The sequence below is a fragment of the Tachypleus tridentatus genome, chromosome 6 (genome assembly GCF_004210375.1).
Source record: "Tachypleus tridentatus isolate NWPU-2018 chromosome 6, ASM421037v1, whole genome shotgun sequence".
Lineage (NCBI taxonomy): Eukaryota > Metazoa > Arthropoda > Merostomata > Xiphosura > Limulidae > Tachypleus > Tachypleus tridentatus.
In genome coordinates this window covers 37,488,578-37,516,561 of record NC_134830.1, presented here as the reverse complement: position 1 = coordinate 37,516,561, position 27,984 = coordinate 37,488,578, and the positions used below count along the sequence as shown (strand labels likewise).

Genomic DNA, 27,984 nt, shown 5'->3' with positions numbered 1-27,984 from the left:
ACGTGATATTATTTGAAGATAAAACGTTTCACAAGAAATATTTGTCAATACACCAATTACAGTGGAAGTATTGGAAAGGAAAACCTTGGTGAAGGTAGTACGGTATCAAAGATTCTTTTGTTCTTTGACTGGTAATATTATATGTATTAACTGAATGTCATTAACAGTGTTCTCGTTTATATGCAAAAACGGCTCATTTGGGTTGAGAAAATATTTTACATAGAAGAGCGAACAACGTTTAATGATATAACTTATGTTACTGAAAGTGTAAGAAATACTACGTGTATAAATGTCAACAGATTAAATACATTTAGATCAATGTAATTAACCTAAAAGTAAAAGAAATTCCATTTACACAGTACATATCAATATATGTAGAGTTTTATAATACTTAACCGGCGAGTGATTTTTGAAAAAATTGATCAGGTATGCAAAACCATAAATACTGGGACGGAATGAACAGGATATTCAAGAAGTTTATTTTATTTAGGCATCTTTCTCTTTGGAGCTGTAACAGTTAACTAACACCACCAGTGTTGTCACTCAAAATGACCAAACAAGTGTGAACCTTGAACCTTTTCACAACAGCAGCAGTCAACCATGTGACTGGCGTCGTTTAGCGTCATTAGAACTAGTTATACCGAACTATACAGAGGAAAATTTTAAACACAGTAAACAACAGTATTCGTTGTCTGTCGGTAACATGGATGCTGAATGGATTTGGTTAATCTGTCTTTTTATATTACTCTTTGTAGTCTTGTGGTTTAAGTGGTTTTATTTGCATGCAGATGGAGATCTAACACTCTTGTGGACTGAAAGATATGGGAGGTCACCAGGTAGTGTTATTCATGATGACGAAAAACCCACTTGAAGTAAAAATGTATTCTCAAGACGGTTGGTGAAGATTTAAATAGGTCGGAATGTTGTTCTATACTTTACCTTAATTAAAGTTTTAATTCACATACCAGCCGTCTTGAGAATACAGGTAAGATTTTAATAACGATTTTAGATGAGGCAGTAATGTTGTTGTGATTGTAATGTTACTTTTAACTACACAAATAATTGTACAGAAGCTGAAGGTCCCCAAGTAAGAGTTTATCATTTTGAAACTGTGCTTAAATGACGATGTACTGAAGTCTTAAGAGTTGATTGATTACTTTTAGTGTATAATTGTTCTGAATTAGAAGGTCACAAGATAAGGTTCTAACGTTGACAAACTATGCCTAAATAATAAGTAACAGCGTAATAAAGTCACTGAAATTGAGTAGTTAATTTTACAATGTAACTGTGCACATGGTGAAAATAGGAACTATGGTAAGGAAGCCTGGTAAAATAGTATATTGGTTTATAGGTTCATTTATAAAGTGTTTTATACGTATCTACTTTGTTTTCTAATTCAAAACAATGATGCCAATAATAGTAAATATCACAGTGTTTTTCCGTAATGGAAGTTACCTTACAAAAGAATATAGTTTTACACAGTCAGAGACACTACACGAAAAATGGCCGACACGCAGATAGCCTTGTTGCTTTGGGCCATGAAACTCAAAACCCACTCACTATTTACCATAAATTATAAATAAAACATTTTCCGTTGAGAAAGATCTACTTATTATTTCTGTTCATAGTTAATAGGTTAGATAAAAAACACAAAATGGATCGTAGATTAAAATCACTTCCAGCATATTTTTCACCATTACTTCTAAAGTGTTTTAGGACAACGCTAAAAAAAAGTTGTCACAAAACCCACTTTGTTCTTGCAGTAAGTTTCTAACTTATAAATTATTGCTAATATTCTAAGAAAGTGCTTTACTTATCATATAAATGCCGACATTTTTACTGTTACCTAAAAAAAGGTCAATAGGGAAATTCTATTTCAACAACGATCATCCTCTATGTGTTTTCATCTTATCATGAGAAAACGTATTATACCAGCATGATATTGGATACGTTACCAGGCATCAGTTTTTGTGATTAATTGGAAGTTTTTTTGTCTACTTCTAAGATTTCAGCAGATAGGTCAATACACGTGTTTGTGAGATCAGCATTATCCTTTTCGTTAAGATAAAAATTTAGAGTACCTCAGTGTTATCTGTCTTGTGTGTTTCAATTTTTTACCACTATGTTCAATACTATCGCAAACAAACGTTTTTCTACAATTGAAAACAAACTTGGTATCAATAACTTTCACAGTTTCTGTCCACTCAGAAATGTGAAATATACTTAAAAAAATTCAAAATATATTCATAAAATTGCGTTAATGAATCGTTGCAAACAGTTTCTGAACGATTCAGAGAGACACAAACCACTATACATATATGTTTTAATGTGGCCAGTTTTACCAAAGTTCTCTTGTCATCCATGTCAGCTGATTATTCCAAAAGGTAAACTTCAAAGTTAATGTTAATAAATGTTAAAGTGAAGATATATTGATGTATATGACATTTTATTAGCTGAGTTACGTGGTAAAGTTGCATGGATCACAGGGGCTTCTAGTGGAATTGGAGAAGCATTAGCTTACGAGCTGGCTAAATATGGAGTCAGACTAGCTTTGTCTGGAAGAAATGTAGACAAGTTGGAGGCCGTAAAGACAGAGTGTATAGGTAAGTATTGTTAAAATCAAAAAGAAATCACATTCTTAAAAATGAGACTGGTGTTAAATAACGTAAATAACATCTTTGTTTATCTATAGCAATCTCTTATCCATCAGATATTAAAGAAATTGACCAGTTGTGAATTTTCTGGTCACGTGAAAACACACTATCTTTACATATACATACAAATAAACTAAAAGCCTAGAATATAACTGGAATGATGCATTAGTGTAAAATTTACTGCAAATACTATGATTTGTGATGATAAAGTTAAATAGGTGTAACTTTGAAAGAATATCTGGCAAAGCAATGGAAAGTAACCGCTTCCTTTTACTTAAAAGAGAGAGAAACAAATAGTAAAATTAAAACATAAATATGTAATACTTGAGCACGTTAACTCGCCATCATCAGATACGAAAGAAATAAAGAACAAAACTGTTTAATAAATAATTCATGGAAACAGCAAGTTACAGCACCAGAAGCAGTGTTATTGATGACTGACATTTATAGAATTAGAAACAGCATTGTCAGCTACTAACTGTTATAGTAAAAAAAAAAACAGCACTGTTAGTTGCTAGCAGTTGTAGCACTAGTAACAACAGTGTCATTTTAAAAAGGTTAAAACACCATAAACTGCATTTCGAATTGTTGGAAATTATAACACCAGAAACAGAATTTCCCATTCTGACATTTAGAGAAGAGAACCAATATTGTTAGTCACTGAAAGATCTGGTACTAAAACCAACATTTTGAGTTACTGATGGTTGTAGCGAAAGAAACAGCATCACTAATTATTGACGGTTATGGTATCATAATCAAAACTTTTAATTACTGACAGTGATAGCACCAGAACCAACACTTTTAGTTATTCACAGTTATAGCACCAGAACCAACACTTTTAGTTATTGACAGTTGTAGCAACAGAACCAACTCTTTTAGTTATTGACGATTATAGTGCTATTTATCAATTCATATAGCGGAGGGTCTGGATACTTTTATGTCATATATTTTCTTATTTTAAAATTGTTTTGTTTCTGATATGATTGCTTATTTTGAACTAATAAACTTTGATATTAAGACCAGAATATTTTGTAAGTATTGAGATTGAAAGGGCAAATTGTTACGTTACTATAACTGAGAAAATTGCAAAATGTCTAGCACTTATTTCTGCACATTCAATTTGTTTCCGATGAGGTATTTATTGAATATTTTGTTTTAAAGCTGTCTGACTGCCTTTCTTATAAGTTTATGGATTGTTTGTTTTTGTGTAGAGGGGGTTAATACTTTGTGGTTGACCACTCACAACGTTATATTTTGTTTTTAATCTGTAATTGCACTGTAAAAAAAGCTAAATTTTATAATTTTGCTTCCAAAGATAGAACAGCTTCGGAGAACTATTTGACACGATAATCTAGCCCTGTGTAATAAGTACTTTTAAAACAAAGTCGTAGATAATTGATAAGCCCAGATCTTCATGCACCTAAATTATTTTTTTCAATTTTAAGTCCGAGGTTCGTTAAAAGATGATGACGTCCTTCTAGTGCCCTTTGACATTACGCACTTTTCCAAACACTCGGAATGCTTTCAGAAAGTTGTTGGACACTTCAAAAAGGTAGGAAGGTGCAATACATACATTAAATTTTCAAAGACTGAGATTTATGTAAGGTTGTTTTGTGTTTTACCGATTCGAGCACTTTGTCTTAAAACATTGTTGTAAATAAATTTTCAATTTTAAATGCCTTCCATGTCTTTGTATATATAAACTAAAACTAACTAAGGCTTAATTGCGTTTGACATAATTTTACATTTCTCACAAATTCATAAAATTTTATAAAGACATAAATGTGCTTATTGACATTGTAGTTTCCAACTACAACTACCTCTTATTATCAATATGTTCATCTAACCTTTTATGCCTCAACCACACTTGAAGATAGTTCCTTCCAAAAGGAATCCACTCTGTGTAAAAGGTAACACTGTTTAAAGTGCAAACGACACATACGCTGCCTAAACAATTACTTAAGACCCCTTGTCTTATTGTTTTCACCGCTAAACACAAAAAGTTGATTTATTTATATCATCAGTACCCTTAATAATTTTAAACACTTCGGTCAAATCTTTCCTTTCGCCAGAGCAAAAAAAAGGTTAGATATTTCAGTCTCCCTTCATAGTACACATCTATCATCCTAGTGACTCTTCTGTGAACCTTTCTCCAACAATTCAATGTTCTTCTTGAGGAAGGGAGCCCAAACAGTACACAGTAGTATAAACGAGGCCTCACAATTGATGTATACAGTTAATAATAATTTGTAAGTTTGTTTTGCGCTAGCCATTCCTAATTTAGCAGTGTAAGACTAGAGGGAAAGCATGTAGTCATCACCACCCACCCTCAACTTTTGGGCTACTCTCTTACCAACGAATAAGGGGATTTACCGTCACATTATAACGCCCCCACGACTATAAGAGCGAGTATGCTTAATGTGACTGGGATTTGAACACGCGACTTTCAGATTTCGAGTCGAACGCCTGGTCATGCCGTAAGGTAAATCATTAGTGTGAAGTACCAACATTCTGTCCTGTAAAGTGTAAGTAAGAAACTGGACTTTACACATATATTCATCATATATTTTTCTTATAAAGCTTTCAGAAACAAGGAGCAGTTGGAGATGATTGAAGTAATAAGAAGCAAAACAATTCTTGGTTTTCTTTTTGTGTAAAATAACGAAGTTTTAAAACAATTAACAAGTGTATATATTTATTTGAAACTGACAAAACTGTCAGTGCCGTCTCCAAATAAATTCATTACAGCAACTCTAACTGTTTTACTCACTGTTTTTTTATCTGCATTTGAAACTAGATTTTCTGAAATAATACTTTAAATTTTACTTCGAATCAAACAATAAAAAATCCTATACAACAAACTAAGACAGAAGAATCACATTCCTTCTACATTCACAAACGTATTGAAGAAGCCTAAATTAGTTAATATTTCCGTTTTTTGTTCATCTGAACGATGTATCAATAACTGTAACACTGACACCCAATATTCCTTTTTTAATATTCAAATTTCCGCCACATAATATCTCGTGAAGGTAACCACTTCAACAACAAACAAAACGTATGCTCTTAAATAATTCAAAGTAGTCCGGTAAATAACAATTTTTCCGCTTACAGTTTATATTTACACAATTCGATCAATTCACAATTCATTTCAAGTTGAAACATACCCCTTCCGGGAAGTCTTTGCAATGTTTTTAAAACTATAAAAGGAAAAAAGCTGAACTTTTGAAGTTTGAACTGTCTTCTGATGCAACTATCTTTGAAATTTAACAATTAGTAAGTGGTGAAATTCCTAAGAAATTTTAAAATTTTGCGTTGTTGTTTTTTCCTTGTAAAAAGCCGTACTTTACGTCACTGTTTAGAAGATTATAAGTGTTTAAGAAATATTCCGAAATGCAGTAAGGTCAGATGTTACTTTTTATTTTTTACAGAAGTAAACTTTCTGTTTTGTTTGTTTGTTTTTTTTCCGTTTATTACACTGATCTATCGTTTTTCGTGAATGTAACTTACTAAAATATTAACTTTCTGGGAAAATCTATGTGCGACTTACAGTCTTTGGTATCGGACATTAAATCAAACACGTTGATATTGTAAAGTGTATTCACATGTAAACAACAAATCTTTACATTTGTTTTCGTTCTTCTAAATTGTAGCTAGACATTTTGGTGAACAATGCCGGACGTTCTCAAAGGGCTCCATTTGATGGAATCTTCACAGAAGTAGACTATCAAATCTTTGGCACGAATGTCTTCTCTCACGTATCTTTAACAAGGGTTGTCCTACCTCATTTCCTGTCAAACGGAGGCGGCCATGTTATGGTGAACAGCAGTGTCGCTGGTAAATGTGGTGGGTGACTCGTACGTTTTCTTTCGAGTTATTGTCAAAAACGTAAAATAAAATTTTAGAAATATGACATCTATCGAAATCGATGTAAGTGAACGAAGGTTTTTTTTTTGCATGAGATGTGTATAGTTTTGTATAACGTCACAGACGTATTTTAGATAAATGACTTTTGTGCATTTATCGTGGTGTTAAACGTAGTTTGATTTGGTTTGTTCCGAATTTCGAGTAAAACTACACGAGGGCTATCTGCGCTAGCTGTCCCTAATTTTGCAGAGTAAGACTTCAGGAGAGGTAGCTAGTCATCACTACCCTCCGCCAACTCTCTTACCAACGAATAGCGGGATTGACCGATAGATTATAAAGCCCCACGGTTGTTTGATATGAAGAGGATTCGAACGCACAACCCTCCATATTTTACGTTCAATTCTGGCATTAATCTTCACAATCAATTCGTTTCATAGCAGCTAACCTTCAGATCAAATAAATCCATTCTGTTGATAATAATTCTAGATCAGCAGAAATCTGAAAACATTTGGCAGTAAAATTAGCGTCTTTATTGCAACGGAATTTTTAGAATAATATAAGAGAATTCTAATCGACGACACCAAAGTCTACAAACCCACTAGTCTCAGGCTTAGTTACGTTTGTTTTTGAATTTCGCGCAAAGATACACAAGGACAATCTGCCCTAGCCGTCCCTAATTTAGTAGTGTGAAATTAGAGAGAAGGCAGCAAATCATCACCTCCCATCGTCAACTCTTAGACTACGCTTTTACCAGAAAATAGTGGGACTGACCGGCACATAACAATGCCCCCACGGTTGAAAGGACGAACATTTTTGGTAGCAATGCGCGAAATGCAGAACAAACAAACACTTTTTGACAATAAACGTTCTAACAAAAACAACTTATTAACACCTACGCTTGTCCGTATTTTCATTATTTACCATAATTCATGATTTCGCTTTTTTTCAAATTACGATATAAGACCAAAAGTGCACGTAGTTCTCAGTGATGGAGTAATCGGTACCGTGTGCGTCTAGAAAAGTAGTTACTAAATCTTCCTGGCATAAAAAACAAACAAATAAAAATACTAAAAAGAACTAAAAGTCATGTAACCACTGGTTACGAGTATCAACTCATGGTTGATTATTTGTTTGCTTGCTCGTTGTTATTAAGTATAAAGCTAGGAATTGGGTTATCTGTATTATGCCTACCGCCTGTAATGAAAGTCGATTTAGCGTTACTAGACTGCGAGCTAACCACCGACATACTAATGGGGTCAATGATTAAATTAGACCATTTTAAGTAAAAAATTTCTGCAAATTAGGAAACACTCCTTCTCTTCAAATTGAGCATTTCGAACCGTATTTATTTTAAACATATTTCGTGTTTTTTATGTCCTAACTTTTTGACCAAGAAAATTTGTAAGTCACAAGAAATTGCATTTTATTTTAATTGCCGTTAAAACAGCGCGACACTTTTCTGTCGATGGACCTGGATGATGGGTTTAGTTGTGAATCAGAGTGCACGAGGTTTGAGCTGGTTCCCCGTGGTAGTCATAGCACACATAGCCCAATTATTGTGTAGCTTTATGTTTAACTTCAAACGCATAGTTTAAAAATTAATTACTTGTTTTTATTAGTTCACGTTTTGTTTGTCATGTTTATTGATATAGGAAGCACAAAAAGTAACTTTCTCTGTACAATATTTAATGTTGATACTATATTACTGGTAAATGTTGTGATTATATTATCGTTACTTGCAGTCGTTGTTGATAGAAGTAGTAAAATAATGTTAAAACAGGCTTCTTATGTATATTTTGTGAGTGATACTTCGAAAATATCTGGAAGCCGTTGAATTTTTCAAAAAGGCCACATTTATTTATTTTTTTTTTTGCCTGGCATGACTTCGTGACTAGGGGGGCGCTTGTATCGCAATCTTGAGAATGCGACTTTAAAATTCTGTTACAACGAACATGTTGAGCCTTTCTGCCGTGGGACGATATAAAGTGACTGTTAGTCCTACTATTCGTTGCTAAAAGAATACACCAAGAGTGTGTGGTGTTGACAATTTGCCTTCCCTCTAGTCTATAACTTTTCAATTGACGACGACTGGAGCAGTTAGCCCTCGTATGGCTTCGTGCGAAATTAAAGGAAACAAACCATACAAGCCAACTTCATGCACAAATACTGAAACACGATAAATATAACAAGTAGACTCTTCTACAGTACGGTAAATTAATTGTAGAAAAACAAGACTTTTTGTGCGAACAGAACAGATACTGCATACATAATAATGATAGCCCGAGGCACCTCTCCTCCCCTCTTAACGAATATATTTATATATATATACGAAGTAAAAATCAGATCACCTAATTACTAAAAATTTCAAACATAACTTAATGTTAGATTATTTTGAAAACATTGTAGGATATTTATATAAATGCTTTAATCTTAAAATATGAGTTAAAACCCAAAGTACCACTATGGAACTTTACATCAACTAAACGGAGCAATAGTTTATTTAACGAATTTAACGTCACCATACTGACGTATGGGGGGGGGGCTGTCAAGGACACATAAAACAAGAAATGTTGTTAACACTATATTCAAAGTGAAATTAAACAAAATACATACATCTTCACAGAGGGTTGAGTACTTGGATATAAAACGACTCTGAATATGTAAAGCAATATGTCTAAGCATCAAAAAATATACATATTATGATATCATTGACAGTGTTAATCATTTTTTATGTTTGATACTGTTCTATGAGTTATAACAGAAACTAAATATCTAAAAACAGATTATGATATTTTATTTTAATTATCTGACTATCTTAACGTTGTGAAATTACTTAACCAGATACATGACATCATCACTAGTCCTGTAGTGTAATTTAGTCCAAATAGTCTACATAGTGCCATTACTTTTTCAAACACAAAGTATATAAAAATTAAAACACAGTGATTTATATGAAGACAAAAAATACACCAAACACCAATGGGATGACAGAGTAAGAATACTGGAACTTCTTTGTTACTGTTCTTTTTGTTGCTGCGTGATATCAGTAAGTTCCGTGGAGAAATATATTTTTGTAAAGTTCTGTAATAGCAAACGGTATTTTATAGGTTTATAGATTCTTATATGCAGGTTGATCCTGCAGAACAGCTCTGGATATTGTGGTTGACAAGCCAGGTTTGAATTCCTGCTACACCACAAAATATTTTTCATACTTGAACCAGTGGGTGTATTATAACAGTGATAGTCAACTCCTTAGCGTGGATAGTGTTAGTTGGTGGTTAAGTTTCTCGACTCGTAATCCGAGGGTTGCGGGTTCAAATCCTCGTCATGCCGTGGGGTTGTTATAATGTGTCAGTCATTCCTATTGTTCGTTGGTAAAAGAGTAACCCAAGAGTTGACGGTGAGTGGTGATGACTAGCTGCCTACCTTTAAATTAGAAACGGCTAGCGTAGATAGCTCTCGTGTGGCTTTGCGCAAAATTCGAACCAAACATTTTTAAAAAAGGGTGTTCGTATAAGCGACAAAAAGCCAAAGCAGAGGATTTCTTTTAGAAGATGTTTAAAACAGCCAATGAAGACCAATAAGATCACCTTCAAGCTGAAGGCTATGGTTTGTAAAAAGATCTCTCTTGCTGAAAAAGATGACATAAAGTGTACAACGTTGTGATTGGTTAAAAATCAAATAAACAAGAATTTTAAGTGGATGAAGTGTGACAAGCTTCCAGCAACATTTCATAATTAAGCCAAATATATCGAATGTTATCAATGACATTCGATCATGTACCTTTCAAGTCTTCCGATGCAGCTACAATGAACCTTTGTTCTGTTTATTTTCTCAACATGGTTTTTGAATCTCAACATCCGCGTAAAGTGGAAGAATATGTTAAAAGTGTATTAAGTGTATTAAGATGTTTAGGCTAATATTTTTTTTCCCTTTTTCGCAAAAGCTAACTGGAATAGAAATTATGGTGCCAGGTAATACTGAATAAACAGATGGAATAATAGATGTGCAAAAGGCATCTCTAGACTTGTAGCATCGTTTTCATATAAACCAGACTATTCGATGAAAGAAACACGTAATGCTCAAATAGTGATGAAAGACTAATTTGTTACGTTTATTTAAGTAGAGGATGATTTTTTATACAAATACATGTTTAGTGCTAAGAAAGGAGAGAAGCTATATTAAATAAATGTGTTTTTGAAGAGACTAATTTTCTTTTAAAATATTTACCTATGGTTGTAATGTGTAATTTGAAGATTTTCGAATATTAGCCTTTTGTTGAAAATGAAGAGCAAATGGCAAACTGTAAAAGTTTACGAAAATTGTTTGTGTTAACATTTTTAACGAACCCTTGGATAAGAGAAATACGTGTCATAAAAAAGTTACATATAAGATGCACAAATAATATAATTACATATTGAGTATTTTCTGTTGTAATTGGCTGTAAAAAAGCTAGCAAATCCAAAACTCAAATTAGTTAGTTTTTCGGTCGTTTTGTAACTGAACGTCTACTTGTAATCTTACAGGTGTACCGAATTTCGCATCTTACACTGGATCAAAACATGCTATTCAGGTACGGATTCCAAATACTTTGTTTATTTCTCGTGTTAATAATTTATTACACATTATCCATTAACTTTTAAGCACTACGGAAGAAAACAAAATTCCTCACCTTTAATTGATTGTTATCTCCATTTACTAAGAACATCATAGTAACATAATGAGTGATATCAACATATTTTGTTTGGAGATTATTACAGAAATTTTTTGTTCGTCTTTTTGATTTCGCGCAAAGCTATAAGGGAACAATCTGCGCTAGCCATCCCTAATTTTGCAATGTAAGACTAGAGGGATGGCAACTAGCTATCACCACAACCGCCAACTCTTGGGCTACTCTTATACCAACGAATAATGGAATTGAACGTCACTTTATAGCGTCCCCACGGCTAAAAGGGCAAGCATGTTTGGTGTAACGGGAATTCGGATCCGCGATTCTCAGATTATGAGTCGAGTGCCTTAACCACCTGGTCATACCGGAGCTTTATTACAGAAATATTGAATAATAGGCTCCTGATAGAAAGCAGCCCGACATGTGGAATTGGCTGGAAATTTGATGTAAATAGTAATTGGTAAGCATTTGAAATTCAAAGCACAAACAATGGTGAAAGAGGGTTTACAGTAATATAAGAAGTACATGCAATTAGAAATAATTATTTGTCCTGAAACTAGATTAATTGTATTTATACATATGTATGTAAATAAAAAAGTAATCTAATTGGAGTTTACAAGCGTTACGTATAAGAAGTATATCGTTGGTACAGCGGTAAGTCTGCGAATTTACAATGTTAAAATAAGGGGTTCGATTCTGCTCGAAAGACTCAGCATATAACCCGATGTGGCTTTGCTATAAGGAAACACGCACACACACCGATAAGAATGTAAAGATTTATTAAAAAATTGCACAAGAGTATAGATGTTTTATCACATTTATATTAATTAGTACATTAACGGTTCTTCATTTCTTCGTCTGTTATTATATTCAGGGATATTTCGAGTGTTTGAGAACAGAATTTGAAGCTAAAGGAGTGTTTGTCACAATAGTTTGTCCTGGGCCAGTATTCTCCAAGATAAAAGAACGATCTTTCACAGGGATCCCTGGAGAGGTAAGGTGATTGAATACAGTTGTAACATTATCTGCTACAAGTGTATTACAAGAAGGAAAAATCTTAATTGTCTTAACTTTTTTCACTTACTGTTACACGCACAGAAAAATGGGTTTCATAAACAGTAGCTTCCTCACCAGGCTAAATTACCTCTAGTATTTCTTAAATAATATAATAGAACTTAGTAAAATTGATTTACTATGCTATTTTTGGGAATCGGTAGAAATTTAGGTAAGAGTTTCTATTTTTTTTGTTACCGAAAAAGTTACCTTAATGATAATTTTAATTTTGAAGAATTTAAAATACCGAAATTTATTAAGTAACTTTATCAGTAAGATATAAATACACTGCTGGCCAAAATCTTAAGGCCAATGAACATAATATGCATTTTGCGTTGTTAGACTTAACCACTTATTTGAGTAGAGCTTCGAAATATGAAAATAAGAAAATAAAAAATAAAAATAAAAAACTTCTTAGCATTTAATAGGAAATATGTAAACACTATGAAATTAGCCTAAATACTAGCTGGTAAAAGTTTAAAAAGTTTATTTTCCATTTTCTTATTTTCATCTTTCGAAGTTCTGCTCAAATAAGTTTTTCAGTCTAAATCCGCAAAATGCATAAGTTTTCTTAATGTTCATGGGCCTCAAGATTTTGGCCAGCAATGCATAAATATTCGTTTTGTTAAATCTTATATCCACTATTTTCGTATTAAACAAGAAGCCCAAATGGACACATTTCTTTTTACGAAGATTGCTAGATAGATTAAAACACATTATGGTCAATCAATATCTTGTAGGTGTTTAATGGAAGACAGAAGGAGACAGACAAACGAATGCGTACATCTCGCTGTGCCCAGTTGATGGCGGTTGCATTAGCTAACAACTTAGATGAAGTATGGATCTCTCTACAACCATTCCTGTTAATTTTTTTACCTGTCACAGTACATGCCGACTTTCTTCAGAAGGTAAAACTGTTTTAACGTTTGATGAAATGGTATGAAATGTACTAAATTATACTGTTTTATTTAAAATATTTATGTATCATTAATTGTTATACATTTTGATCGCAGTAAGTATGTACAGGAATTTATGTTGTGACATGTTTGCATAACATATTCTGTGTTCCATTCGTTTTTCATGTTATTTTGTTACCAGTGCAATTTGGTTTCTTATCATGATGTGTGGGATTTAGTATGAACTGCACTGTAAGTGAAGTTGTGAGTTTATACGAAAGACAATGTATGTCTCCACAATAACATTTTTTTATAATTCGATTGCACTATTTTCAACTAGAGGATCTGAAATGTCATAGGTGGCGTCTTAATGCCTACAATGAAGACACAACTGCAGCCATATTATCATGATACTTATCTTGTCAACCAATTCAGTTTCTTTCTGTGATTATTATCATTTTATCATGTCACTAAAAGAGATCAATTTATATTTTGCAGGGTAATCATTCCAAGGTTCCTCACCCCCTGAAAAATTTGCCACCCTGCTGGAAGGAAGAAACTAATTATCATATTTAGAACATGTATAGATACTACTGTGTGTGTTTTATTAGATCCTTATGTTTTTATATATAACAATATAACTCATTCTACTCAAGATATTCAAATTAATGCAATGGTATTACAATATATATACATACATTTAATATGTTCATAATTACCCAATTTATCAATTAATTTTATACAATCAGTTAGTAACTCTGAATTATAAAGATACAATTATTAAATATGTTACTTTTGTAATATTTATTTTGTAAGACGTCGTTTCGAACACAGATTTTATTTTCCAATACAACATTTAAAACACTCAAGTTAATTCTATAAAGTAACATTTCCACTTTGTGTTTATTTCAATCACACCACACAAATGTAGGGGAACAGCGTTTGGATCCACTCTGACTCGGCAACACCACAGTTTCTTAACCTCGTTTATTTATGTTATTTCAACAATTATGGGTTGTTATTGATTTCATTATTTATGTTTGATGGCCCATAAAGGAATTTGAAAATTTCCTGTTAAATCTGCTTCATTAAAAATAATTAATTTCTCTTTCCAAATGTTGTTTTTCCCACAAGATTTCCCTTCCGTCTTTATACTTCCAGAATTTACACTTGAAGCCAATAACAGTTTATTTTAGCTATATGATAAAACCCATTAATAGGAGGAACAATCCTTCATTTCATATGAAAATAACGATTTTATGTCTTAATATTTCAATTGTTATAAATAACCAGAATTTTATTCCAGGTTTAATATATGCAAAATAATTTGTAATGGGAAAAGTAACAATTATTACATCCATGGTAATTGTCTAGATTTGGGTATTAACTTTGTAAATGGTAAAGCACAATTGTTCATTTTTTATAAGAGAAAGACATTTAATTTTCCCATTTTTGGGGCCTAGTGTGGCCAGGTGGTTAAGACACTCGACTCGTAATCCGAGGGTCACGGGCTAGAATCAAAACAGCAAACTGAACTGCAGATATGAGTTTGCGTTTCTCTGACCCCATCTGGGTTGTCAACAACAAAAAGTCTGCATACAAAATACATCAACAAACAATTAAAAAATAAATGTCATTAAGACAAACAGAATACAACAAGACAAAGGCATGTTGGGTATGCAGAACTGGTAAGAGATAAAAAATGTGAAAAGACATTTTGTTGGTTTTCTCTCTATCAGGTCAGTTTGAAATACTCTTGTAAGCCTAACGAAAACAATCTAAAGCAAATAAACAAAACCTACTAGTGAGAAGTTAAAATAACACAAACTATCTATAAGTTTTATAAACAACCTTACAGAAACTTGAAAATGATCTAATAAGTTTGAAAAACTTAATCTAAATTGGAAAAGCTATACACAACCTGCAGTATGGATAGTTCTTTTATATTTTAATAACAACTAGTAATTTTTCCAATAGGCTTGGCTCTACCAATTTACATACACATAAATTGTTGTTTTGTTATGCAAAGTTATTCAAGGAATATCATGTTTTAATGTACAACTATTTTGACGCATACAATGTTGAACTGTTTTGTTTTATAATTTTATTAACATGTTACTGAACAACAAGAAGTCAACATTCATTTCAATACAACTCAGTTAAAATGCTAAAAGTTTTTATTTTTTTCAATTCGTACATTGAGTGGTATTTATGAATTGATAACTGTTAGGTTGTTGTGAATTTCGCGCAAAGCTACACCACGACTATCTTCGTTAGCCGTCCCTTGTTCAGCAGTATAAAACTAGAATAAAGACAGCTAGTCATCATCACCCATCGCTAACTCTTGGGCTACTCTTTTACCAACGAATAGTTGGATTGACTGTCACATTATAACGCCCCAACGGCTTTAAGCTAGAGCATGTTTGATGTGACGAGGAATTGAACCCGCGAATCTCGGATTACAAGTCGAGTTCCTTAACGATATGGCCATGGCGGGCCTCTTGCAGCTAAAGATAACTTTTATTAAACTGTCATTTGAAATTATTATTAGATATATGCTGGTCTAAACTAAACTACACACTAAGTTCCTTGATGGTCCTCTTGACCTAAATTCTCTTGTTTGGCGAAGTTACTTCTCAGATCTGTATCACTCATGCGTGTACGGTTAACATTTTCAGAAATTCAGACAACCATTCACGTGTTAACTGTGTATGAGAACTGTTCAAGAATTGAATTCCCATAGATCGGAAGTCCTAGGGTCACTTTAGATCAGTGTTATCCAAATGTCAGTATTGAATATATTTAATGTGATAGACGTTATGTTAGGTGCTGGTGTTTGTGTTGTACCTTACAAAAAAAAACAGTGACATTGCTGCGCTGTCCTCAACATGTTGAACTTTCAACAATATAACATGTTGCTCTATAGAAGTCCGTTGTAGGTGAGGTTAGTGAGAAATAAAAGTTTCGATTTTAAACAAACAATTCATTTAAAGAAACTTCGGTAAACAAACACAGTACAATAATTATTTAAACTTTTTATGTCTTGGTTTCTGATTATTTTCATAAATTATGAAAAAATTATTTTCCGTTGAGAAAGATCTACTGATTATTTGTGTTCATAGCTAATAAGTCACATACAAAACACAAAATGGATCGTAGATTAAATTTACTTCAAGCATATTTTTCACCATTAATTTTAAACTGTTTTAAGACAACGCTAAAAAAGTTATCACAAAACCCACTTTGTTCTTGCAGTAAGTTTCTAACTTATAAAGTTTTGCTAATATTCTAAGAAAGTGCTTTACTTATCATATAAATGCCGACATCTTTACTCTTACCTAAAAAAAGGTCAATCGGGAAATCCTATCTCAACAACGATCATCCTGTATGTGTTTTGATCACATTTTGAGAACACGTATTATACCAGCACGATATTGGATTCATTACCAGACATCAGTTGTTGTGATTAATTGGAAGTTTTTTGTCTACCTCTAAGATTTCAGCAGATAGGTCATTCCACGTGTTTGTGAGATCAGCATTATCCTATTTATTCAGATAGAAGTTCAGAGTACTTCAGTGTTATCTGTCTTGTGTGTCCTAATTTTTACCACAAAGTTCAATACTATCGCTGACCAACGTTTTTCTACAATTGAAAACAGACTTGATATCAATAACTTTCACAGTTTCTGTCCACTCAGAAATGTGAATACACTGAAAAAAAATTTAAAATATATTTAGAAAATTGTGTTAATGAATTGTTGCAGACAGTTACTGAACGAGACAGAGAGCCACAAACCACTATATATATATGTTTTAATATCGCCAGTTTTCCAAAGTGCACCTTCACCCACGTTAGCTGATCATTTCAAAAACAAAAATATGGATATCCACAACTGTTGGTAAACTATTTAAAAAATACTGTAACTAAAAGCATATTATTTGAAGTATGTAGTAGCTTTTACCAGAAGAGCCGCTTTTTCTCTAATGACACCTCCTGTTCAAAAGCTTAGTAACATCCTCAAGAGAATGATCCTTTACAATGAGTGATAAATACGGAAATAAGTCATCCCGCACAATAACCTCGTCACACATAATTTTACACTGATAGTCCAGAGGGAAGGCAGTTAGATAGTGGCGTCCACTGTCATGTTTTGAGATAGTCTAATCGAATAGTAAGATTTCACTGCCACTTTTTAACACATTCATGATCCTACGTTTTTATTCAGCAATGGAATACATAACAGCACACTAATCCTTAGTCCACACATGTCCATACAACACTTGTAATTTTATTGAATGTGAAAAGCTCATATTTCTGAGCTAAGGTACATATAACACGGTATTTTCACCTACTAGATGCTAACACATTTACTGTTAGATAATCACTAGCTTTTCTGTTGTGTAGATATTATTTTCAAAAGAATGAATTATGGTTGTTTGATTAAACATCACATTTAATAATTGGATATACCATTCCTTCGTTGTTATGAGTTTTTAGCAGTGCGCAAAACACGAAAAGTGAGATCAAATTATCAGATACAGCTCTTCAAGCTCATATCAGGGAATATGTTCATTCTTCATTTATACTTTGAATAAGGTAAACTCCAAAGTTAATGTTAGTAAATGTTAAAGTGAAGATATATTGATGTATATTACTTTTTATTAGCTGAGTTACGTGGTAAAGTTGCATGGATCACAGGGGCTTCTAGTGGAATTGGAGAAGCATTAGCTTACGAGTTGGCTAAATAGCTTTGTCTGGAACAAATGCAGACAAGTTAAAAGCCGTAAAAACAGAGAGTATAGGTAAGTATTATAAAAATGAAAAAATAAATCACATTCTTAAGAATAAGTTATTGACAGTTATAGCATCAGAACCAACACTTTTAGCTCTTGGCGGTTATAGTACTATTTATCAACAAATGTAGCGGACAGCCTGGATACTTTTTATATAACATATTTTCTTATTTTAAAATTGTTTTGTTTCTAATATGATTGTTTTTTTTTGTATTAGAATACTTGGATATTAAGTCTAGAATATTTTGTAATTATTCAGAAGAATGAAAGATCAAATTGTTATGTTCATATAACTGAGAAAATCACAAAATGTCTGGCATTTATGTACATTCAGTTTGTTTCGTGTGACGAATTTTTTGAATATTTTGTTTTAAAGCTGTCTGATTGCTTTTCTTATAAGTTTTTGGATTGTTTTCATGGTGGAGAGGGGGTAATACTTTGTGTTTAATCACTCACTATCTTACATTTTGTTTTAAATCTGTAATTGCACTGTAAAAAAAAGTTAAATTTTAGAATATTCCTTACAAAGATAGAACAGCTTCGAACAACTGTTTGACACAACGATCTAGCCCTGTGAAATTAATGCTTCTAAAAGAAAGTCGTAGGTAATTGATAAGCCCAGGTTTCCATGCACCTAAATTAATTTTTCCATTTTAAGTCCGAGATTCGTTGAGTGATGATGACGTCCTACTAGTGCCCTTTGACATTACAGACTTTTCCAAACACTCGGAATGCTTTCAGAAAGTTGTTGGACTCTTCAGAAAAGGTATGTAAGTGCAATACATACACTAAATTTTCAAAGACTGGGATTTATGTAAGGTTGTTTTGTGTTTTACATATTCGAGCAATTTTTTTTAAGCATTGTTGTAAATAATATTTCAAGTTTAAATGCCTTCCATGTCTTTGTATATATAAACTGAAAGTGGCTAAGGCTTAATTGGGGTTGATATAATTTTACATTTCTCAAAATAGCAAACTTCTGGTATTCACAAATTCATAAAATTTTATAGACATAAATGAGCTCATTGGCATTGTAGTTCTCAACTACAGCTATCCCTTATTACCAATATGTTCATCCAATCTTTCCTGCCTCAACCACCATAAAAGATAGTTCATTCCAAAAGCAACTAACCCTGTATAAAAAGTAATGCTGTTAAAACTGCAAACGAGGCCTACGCTGCCTAAACTTTCACTTATGACCCCTTGTCTTATTGTTTTCACCGCTAAACACAAAAAAGTTTGATGGAATTAGGTCATCAGTACTCTAAATAATTTTAAACAGTTCGGTCAAATCCTTCCTTTCTCCAGAGAAAACAAGATTAGATATTTCAGTTTCCCGTTATAAAACAATCCTATCATCCTAGTGACTCTTCTGTGAACCTTTCTCCAACAATTCAAAGTTGTTCTTGAGGAATGGAACCCAAACAGTACCCGTTAGTGTAAATGAGGCCTCACAATTGATGTATACAGTTAAATAACAATTTCTCAGTTTGTTTTGCGCTTGCCGTTTCTTATTTTGCAGTGTAAGACTTGAGAAGAGGCAGCAAGTCATCACTACCCACCGACAACTCTTGGACTAAGTTTTTACCAATGAATAGTGGGATTGACTGTCACCTTATAACGTCCCCACGGTTGAGAGGGCGAGCAATTTTGGTGTGACGGTGATTCGAACCCGCCGCCGTGGGATTACGAGCCGTGCCTTACCCACCTGGCCATAATGGGCCTCTGGAGTTATGAAAATGTCGGTTATAACAGTATACATAATCAGTATGTATGCAGTTAAAAAACAACAGTAAATGTTACCAGTCAGAGTTGTGCAGCGATCTGGAGTTAAAGATATTTCGGGTATATTAGAATGCGTAATGCCTACAGTTAAGAAAACTTATAAAAGATGAGATTACAAATTCAACTTTATTTTCAGCATTCAAATCTTTTGTTCTAAGGTCTATGTATACATCACAGTGTAATAGCAGGGCAGACACTAACAAACTGGGAACAATGTAACAACATGGCAGAAAAATGCAAGTAGGAAGAAGCGATCTCACACTAATCAGTAACTGAACTGATAACAATATTACAGCATTTGCAGTGAAGACATTTTCATTTATACATGACGTTTCAAGTACATATGGCTACCTCGCGGCATAATGGTGAGAGAGAAAATGGAATGTTTAAAACCAATTTCCATATTTAAGGTTCAATTCTGGCATTAATCTTCACAATCAATTCGTTTTATAGCATTTAACCTTCAGATCACCTTAATCCATTCTTTTAATAATAATACTAGCTTAACAGAAAACATTGGCAGTCAAATTAGCATCTTTATTGTAACGGAATTTTTAGAATAGTACAAGAGAATTTTAATCTCAGACACCGAAGTCTACAAACTCACTTGACTCAGGCTTTACAATTGTTAAACCTTGATTATGCTTGTATTTGAAATTCCGGCAAAGACACACAAGGGCTATTGACTCTAGCCGTCTCTAATTTAGCAGTGTAAGATTAGAGGGAAGGTAGCAAATCATCACCACCCATCGTCAACTCTTGGGCTACTGTTTTATCAACAAATAGTGGGATTGACCGTAACATAACAATGCTCCCATGGCTGTAATGGCGAGCATTTTGGTGTGACGGGGATTTGAACCCGCATTCCTCGCCAGGTGGTTTTAAAAGTTAGTATTGTTTATATCTTGTTCTTTCCATTCAGTTTTACTCTAAACTCATATAATAACTTCTATTATACTTCATAAGACACCCGCCCAGTGGCGCAACGGAGTGTCATAACTTACAACGCTAGAAACCAAGTTTCGATACCCGTAGTGAGCAGAGGACAGATAACCCATTGTGTGTGCTTAAATTCAAATATACAAATACAGTTCCTCGTCGGCCCCGTATAGCCAAATGGTTAAGGCGCTTGACTTATAGTCTGAGGGTCGCTGTTTCGAATCCCCATCCAAACAAACTTGCTCGTTCTTTCAGCCGTGGGGGCATTATAATGTTACGATCAATCCCACTGTTCCTTGGTCATGACTAGGTGCCTTTCCTCTAGTCTTACACTTTTAAATTATGGACGGCTAGTGCAGATAGCCCTCGTGTAGCTATGCGCGAAATGCAGAACAAGCAAACACTTCTTGACAATAAACGTTCTAACAAAAACAACTTATTAACACCTACTTTTGTTCATATTTTTATTATTTACTCTAATTCATGATTTTGTTTTTTTTCAAATTACGATATAAGACAAAAAGTGCACGTAGTTCTCAATGATGGAGTAATCGGTACCATGTGCGTCTAGAAAAGTAGTTACGAAATCTTCCTGGCATAAAAAACAAAAATACTAAAAAGAACTAAAAGTCATGCAACTACTGGTTATGAGTATCAATCGTGGTTGATTATTTGCTTCCTTGCTCGTTGTTATTAAGTATAAAGCTAAGAAATGGTTTATCTGTATTATGGCTACCGCCTGTGATGAAAGCCAGTTTTAGCATTACAAGCCTAACAGCTTACCTCTGACATACTAATGGGGTCAGTTATTAAAATATACCATCTTGAGTTAAAATTAGTGCAATTTAGGGCCCTACTTCACTTCTCTTCAAAATGAGCATTAATCATATTTAGTTGTTAAAATTTTTCGTGTTTTTTTTTGTTCTACATAATTTCTTTATCGAGCTTAGTGACCAAGAAAATGTGTAAGTCACAAGAAATAGCTTTTTATTTTTATTGTCGTTGAAACAGCACGACATTTTTCTATTGATGGACGAGGTCTAGTTGTGAATCAGAGTGCACGAGGTTTGAGCTGGTTCTCCCACTGGTACAGCGCTATGTTTACCGATAGCCGTGGTAATCTGACCACACATAGCGCAATTATTGTGTAGCTTTATGTTTAACTTCAAACGCTTACGTTTAAAAATCAATTACTTGTTTCTATTAATTCACGTTTTCTTTATCATGTTTATTCATACAGAAAAGCAAAAAATTAACTTTCTTTTTACAATATTTAATGTTCATACTATATTACTGGTAAATATTATGATTATATTATCGTTACTTGCAGTCGTTGTTGATAGAAGTAGTAAAATAACGTTAACAAAGGCTTCTCATGTGTATGTTGTGAGTGATACTTCGAAAATATCTGGAAGCCGTTGAATTTTTCAAAAAGACAAAATTTAATTATTTTTTTTGGCCTGCCAAGGCTTCGTGATTAGGGGGCGCTTGATGCGCAATCTGAAGAATGCGAGTTGAAAATTCTGTTGCAACGAACATGCGGTACCTTTCTGCCGTGGGACGTTATAAAGTGCTCTCAGTCCCACTATTCGTTGCTAAAATAACAACCCAAGAATGATTGATTCGGTCGGTGCCTTCCCTCAAGTCAATCACTTTTCAATTAACGATGACTGGAGCTGTTAGCCCTCGTATGGCTTTGTGCGAAATTAAAGAAAACAAAACACACAAGCCAACTCCATGCACAAATACTGAAACACAACAACAATAACCGATAGACTCTTGCACAGTACGTTAACTTAATTTGAAAAAAAAAAAATGTTGTACGAACAGAACAGATACTGGATACATGATATTGAAAGCCCTAGGTTCCTCTCCCCAGTTAAAATATATATAAAAGCCACTTAATTACCACACATTTCAAACATAACATATCACTCGATTATTTTGAAAATACTGTATTGTATTTATTCAAATGATTGTGTGTATTTTATGGGCAAAGCCACAGTTGGATATTTGTTGAACCCACTAAGAGGATTCGAACCGCTGATTTTAATCTTGTAAATCTGTAGACTTACCGCTGTACTAATGAGGGTAATTTATATAAGTGATTTAATCTTAAATTATGAGTTAAACGTCAAAGTATTACTAGAACTGCTTGTGAACTATAGAACTTTATTTAAGAAAAACGTAGCAATAGTTTGGTTCTCGCATCTAACGTTACCATACTGACGTAGTGGACATGGGTTTGAAAAAGGATCAGTTTGTTTGTTTGTTTTGTAAATTCGCACAAAGCTACTCGAGGACTATCTGTGCTAGCCGTCCTTAATTTAGCAGTGTAAGACTAGAGGGAAGGCAGCTAGTCATCACCACCCACCGCCAACTCTTGAGCTACTCTTTTACCAACGAATAGTAGGATTGGCCGTAGGATAATAACGCTCCCAGGACTGTAAGGACGATCATATTTGGTGTGACGGGGATTCGAATCCGCGACACTCCTATTACGAGTTTAAACACCCTAATTACCTGACCATGTTGGGTCCAGACAAGAAGGAAAGCAGTTAGTCAAAACTACTCAGCACTACTTCTTGGACTACTTTTTTTTATCTAAAGACTAATTGGATTGAACGTAACATTTTAAAGTCCCCATGGTTTTCAGGGCATGTTCCGTGACGGAAGCTCGAATCATCGATCCGGAGATTGTGACTCCACTGGCCTAATCATCATACCCCATACCCCCATCCTATAACATGAAAATATATATTGTAAAAGAAAGTGTTTTCAAAGCTAAAGTCATTTGGTCCCTGTATTGTTATCCTACATTGTGTACGTGTTCTTACTAAGCACCAGATCTTTAAATATATCAAATTTAATTATATAGTGCCATTAACATAAGTAAAAAAAATCATGCATACGAATATTTCAATAAAACAGTGAATCAATTTGTTGGAATTCTCATCTATTCAGACAATCCCACAGTCGATCTCAAAACAGTGTAATAATTTAATAATTATAACCACTTATGCGAAATATGTATTTATTTTAACAATAAAATGACTTGAGTTTGTTCAAGTAGTTATTAATTCAATGCAAACACCCCAAAACGTATTTAACTTGTATACGGACGTGATCGCCGATCCCAAACACTGTATAGACGTGCTGTAATAATAACAACGATAACTGGTTAAATCCAAGTATTAGCAACCAAATACGTAAACAAGTAAAACGTGATATTTTACTTAAGTATACATTTTAGTTTAAAAATATGAAAATAAAATAGAACAAACACATTTGATAAACTGAACCATGGATAATACAAATAAAAAATCCGATTATTTCCATTAAACCCATTCGCTACAGTGAGTACAGATATATTCCTTGTTCTTCCTAGGGAAGTCCGTTTTCGCTGATTGTTTATCCGCCTGGAAAAAGGCACTCTGGTTTATATCACTGTTGTTCCTTTTGTTCAAGTGGAGGTTCACGAGACGCCCGTTGTGCTTGTAACGGGAAAATCCCAGGTATGTTGGGTAGGAATAAACAATGCCTCTGAATGCATTATGTTTTTTTTTTGTGTGTGTGTTTAATAATAATTATGTGATGGTGGTTGTTTATCTACGAGATTTGTTTTATGGAAAAAGCTGCAATGTTTATCTGAAAAGTTCTGAACATTATATCCCAGTTTCACATAGCTCAAAATTATTTGTGTTTAAGTACAGATGATTATATATGTTATATTTTTAAAAAATCATAGCTTTATCACATCATTACAAACCAAGTCCCTGCATTCGATTCTGCTCTTGTTTTCCCAAGTTGATAAGTACCTCTTTGTTTTCCAATGCCAGTAAGTACAGACGATACCCTCAATCATGCAAGTTCTAAATCTCAATCTGAACACATCTTTAAGACCTGAGCTTATGAATATCTTGTGTCAGAAAGTACTGTGCATACCTTTCTCAAAATCGATCGGTTTTCGACGGTATCACAATAACTACAAATTACCAAACAATTTATAAATGTAATTCTGATAGATTCCATTTCAACATGAATTTATATCGACTGTGGTTTGTTTTTACATGGCTTACATATTTAGATATTCAAAGTCATTTTAATATAACTGAGTCATATGAGTTAATAGTTAGATTTCAGGGGAATGTGTAACGGATTTAGAATTACATATTTATTTTAATATCGACTTTTGTTTAAGCTAAATTTATATTTGGAAAGTACGTAACTGATACTCTTAAACCTGTGTTGCGAAATTCTCATCTATTTATTAGTTGTAGATTTGTTTGTTTGTTTTGGAATTTCGCACAAAGCTACTCGAGGGCTATCTGTGCTAGCCGTCCCTAATTTAGCAGTGTAAGACTAAAGGGAAGGCAGCTAGTCATCACCACCCACCGCCAACTCTTGGGCTATTTTTTTACCAACGAAAAGTGGGATTGACCGAACCCGCGACCTTCAGATTACGAAGCGCACGCCTTAACGCGCTAGGCCATGCCAGGCCTGAAAAAGGATCAGAGGAAGTGCTCGTTATTAGTTCTGAATGTCATGTAGTAAATAAAATGACATTACTCAGAAATTGGTATAGAGGTAAAATGCACCATAACTCTCCCAGGTTTTCTGCAACAAAATCCCGACGCAGACAGAGATGGGAGGCTGTATCAGACACATAAAACAAGAAAAGTTGTTAACGTTATATTCATATCTAACACAACCAGAATTTTACATGTAAAACTTTTTATTTCAATATTTCAGAAATATGAAACCAATTCTGTGTTTCTTTCTCATGAAAATTTAATGAAAATATGTTTCAAAATTAAATAGATAAGTACTACTTTGGATCTTTTCATGGTATATACGAGGTTGGTTAAATTGATGTAATATGTATAGTATTAGGACAGAAAAAATAATAAAGTATAATATTGATAAAAGAACATTTTATATTTATGTTGGGGCCTGGCATGGCCTAGCGCGTTAAGGCGTGCGCTTCGTAACCTGAGGGTTGCGGGTTCGCGCCCGAGTCGCGCTAAACATGCTCGCCCTCCCAGCCGTGGGGGCGTTATAATGTGACGGTCAATCCCACTATTCGTTGGTAAAAAAGTAGCCCAAGAGTTGGCGGTGGGTGGTGATGACTAGCTGCCTTCCCTCTAGTCTTACACTACTAAATTAGGGACGGCTAGCACAGATAGTCCTCGAGTAGCTTTGCGCGAAATTCCCAAACAAACAAACAAAACAAATATTTATGTTGGAGTTTTTTAAAAGATTATGTATATGATGTATGATCATTTTTCAGGTGAAGAAAAGTGTTCTAAATTTTAAATTGAAGATGACTTTGCACTCAGTACAATCAGCATTCACTCCATATACTCATATACAAAATTTCAGCAAAAATGCTTAATTAAAAACTGTGGTGTTTTTTGTATTTTCTTTTTGTATCAACAAAAAGCAACAAACTCTTAATGTTCACCAGAGGCTACAAAATGTTCATTGAAATAAGCATATCAACTCTTTCACTGTGGCTGAGACGTGTATTTTCCAGTGCTCTCACCCACTCATTCTGTGACTGTAGATTTGATTAACAACAGATAGTGTTGTATATTTTGTACATTTACGCATATCAGAAAAACGGACTGTTTGATAAATTGTATTCCAATTCGCAGCAGTGGACATATTGGCATTTTCTGAATTATTTTAATTTAAAAGGTATAAACGAATGATTCTTACAAGTCCGGCAAAAATAAGGTATAGCAAACATTAAAAAAGAAACTTAATTAAAAATTAAGATAACCAGTATATTAAAATTTCCTCTGGAGTACCTTGTCACATTTCTGTTTTAGTGCCGAGACTTTAGGTTTGTAACTAGCAAAGGAAGATGATAATATATTATCCTCTGGTATATTCCTTAGTAAAAAAAATAGACTGATCTAGAAAACTGGAATGTAGACGTTGACGTAAATTGTCTGTATCTAAGTTACGGTGAAACAGACCACTTTAACTATTTATATTCAGTTGATATTCGTGCAACTGAAGATTATAGACATAGGATATTCTACATTTGTTACACAAAACAGCAACGGTTAAAGCGCTTGCCTCGTAAACTGAGGGTCGAAGGTTCGAGTCTCGTCACAATAAATAATCTTGCCCTTTCAGCCGTTGTGGCGTTATAATATGATGATCAATCTCACTATTTGTTGGTAAAGAAGTAGCCCAGGAGTTAGCGGTGGGTTGTTATGACTAGCTGCTTTTCCTCTAGTTTTATACTGCTAAATTAGGGACGGCTAGGGCAGATAGCCCTCTTGTAACTTTGCGCTGGGTTAAAAATAAGCAAACAAACAAAATAGATAGTACATGCGTTAAATTAAATTGCGCATTTAATTTGGATTCTGTGAAATGATGAGTTGTCACACGTGTTAACTGAACAGCTTGCAAAATATATACTTGTACATTTCACAATGTTAGTGGTGTTTCTATCTCCTCGAATAAACATGTACGTGCATGAGTAGAGGGTAGATAGTCGAATCCCGGCATCTAACAAGAGAGGTACTAAGAAGAAAAACAAACGGAATTTTTCTGTTCCTTCTGCTCCATTGGAGTAACCTGTCAGCGAGTAATAATTGCTATAATAGGTCATTATTCATGTGGTTCTCGTGCAACAAAATATCTTAAAGGACTCTATGTAAGCTCTCCTTGTCAAAGAAATATATCTGTAAAACCCCATTCTGTTCTTCAGAGTATATATTTTTTGAAGAACAAAACAAGAGAAGTTTCAAAATTGTCAGTCCATTATACTTATCAAACGTAATATTAAAACTATTCCAAACTACTAAATTTATGTTTTCATACACGTTCAAGAAAAAAGGAAATATTCTCGCTAGTAGTTTGCAAAAAGTGAACGTTTAATAAGAAGTAATTCATGCTGAGTTCAGTGCTGTCGATTTTTAATTTTATTATCAGAAAAAACAAACAAATGGAAAATGGTTCTTGATTTAACACCTGTGGTCTATACATAAATTGAAAGACCGTTTTGTTACTTCTTGGTGTCAAAAATCTCAGAGTGAAAAGAAACTAGGATGTTTTTTTCCTTTCACATTGTGACAGACCCGGACAGGCACAGCATGGCCAGGTGGTTAAAGAGCTCTACTGGTAGCGGGTTCGAATTCCCGTCACACCAAAACATGCTCGCCCTCCAGCCGTAGGGGCGTTATTATGTAATGGTCAATCCCTCTATTCGTTAGTAAAAGAGTAGCTCCACAGTTGGCGAAGTGTGGTGATGACTAGCTGCCTTCCTTCAAGACTTACAACTCTCAATTATGGATGGCCCTCGAGTAGC

General features: G+C 33.8%; 2 protein-coding genes across 3 annotated transcripts in view; both read left to right on the top strand.

The window, feature by feature from the left end:
- Positions 1–27,984, top strand: part of LOC143252264 (uncharacterized) — a 260,355-nt gene that overhangs the window by 16,780 nt on the left and 215,591 nt on the right. The window lies entirely within an intron of this gene.
- LOC143252261 (dehydrogenase/reductase SDR family member 7-like) lies at positions 620–14,253 on the top strand. Of its 2 annotated transcripts, none has more exons than XM_076504132.1 (8): positions 620–836; positions 2,454–2,603; positions 4,100–4,206; positions 6,308–6,500; positions 11,048–11,094; positions 12,065–12,184; positions 12,984–13,151; positions 13,638–14,253. In XM_076504132.1, the coding sequence occupies exons 1-8, from the start codon at positions 704–706 to the stop codon at positions 13,713–13,715; spliced, it is 996 nt and encodes a 331-aa protein (XP_076360247.1). In that variant the 5' UTR covers positions 620–703; the 3' UTR covers positions 13,716–14,253. The 2 variants fall into 2 exon arrangements, 1 of the variants encoding a protein (XP_076360247.1); XR_013028904.1 differs by having other exon boundaries at positions 621–836; positions 12,065–12,189.

Excerpts from the sequence above, each read along its gene's own strand:
- LOC143252261 (XM_076504132.1), top strand. The coding sequence starts at position 704 with ATGGATGCTGAATGGATTTGGTTAATCTGTCTTTTTATATTACTCTTT. Across the intron at positions 2,604-4,099 it reads CGTAAAGACAGAGTGTATAG|TCCGAGGTTCGTTAAAAGAT; the intron begins GTAAGTATTGTT and ends TTCAATTTTAAG. Across the intron at positions 13,152-13,637 it reads ATGCCGACTTTCTTCAGAAG|GGTAATCATTCCAAGGTTCC; the intron begins GTAAAACTGTTT and ends TATATTTTGCAG.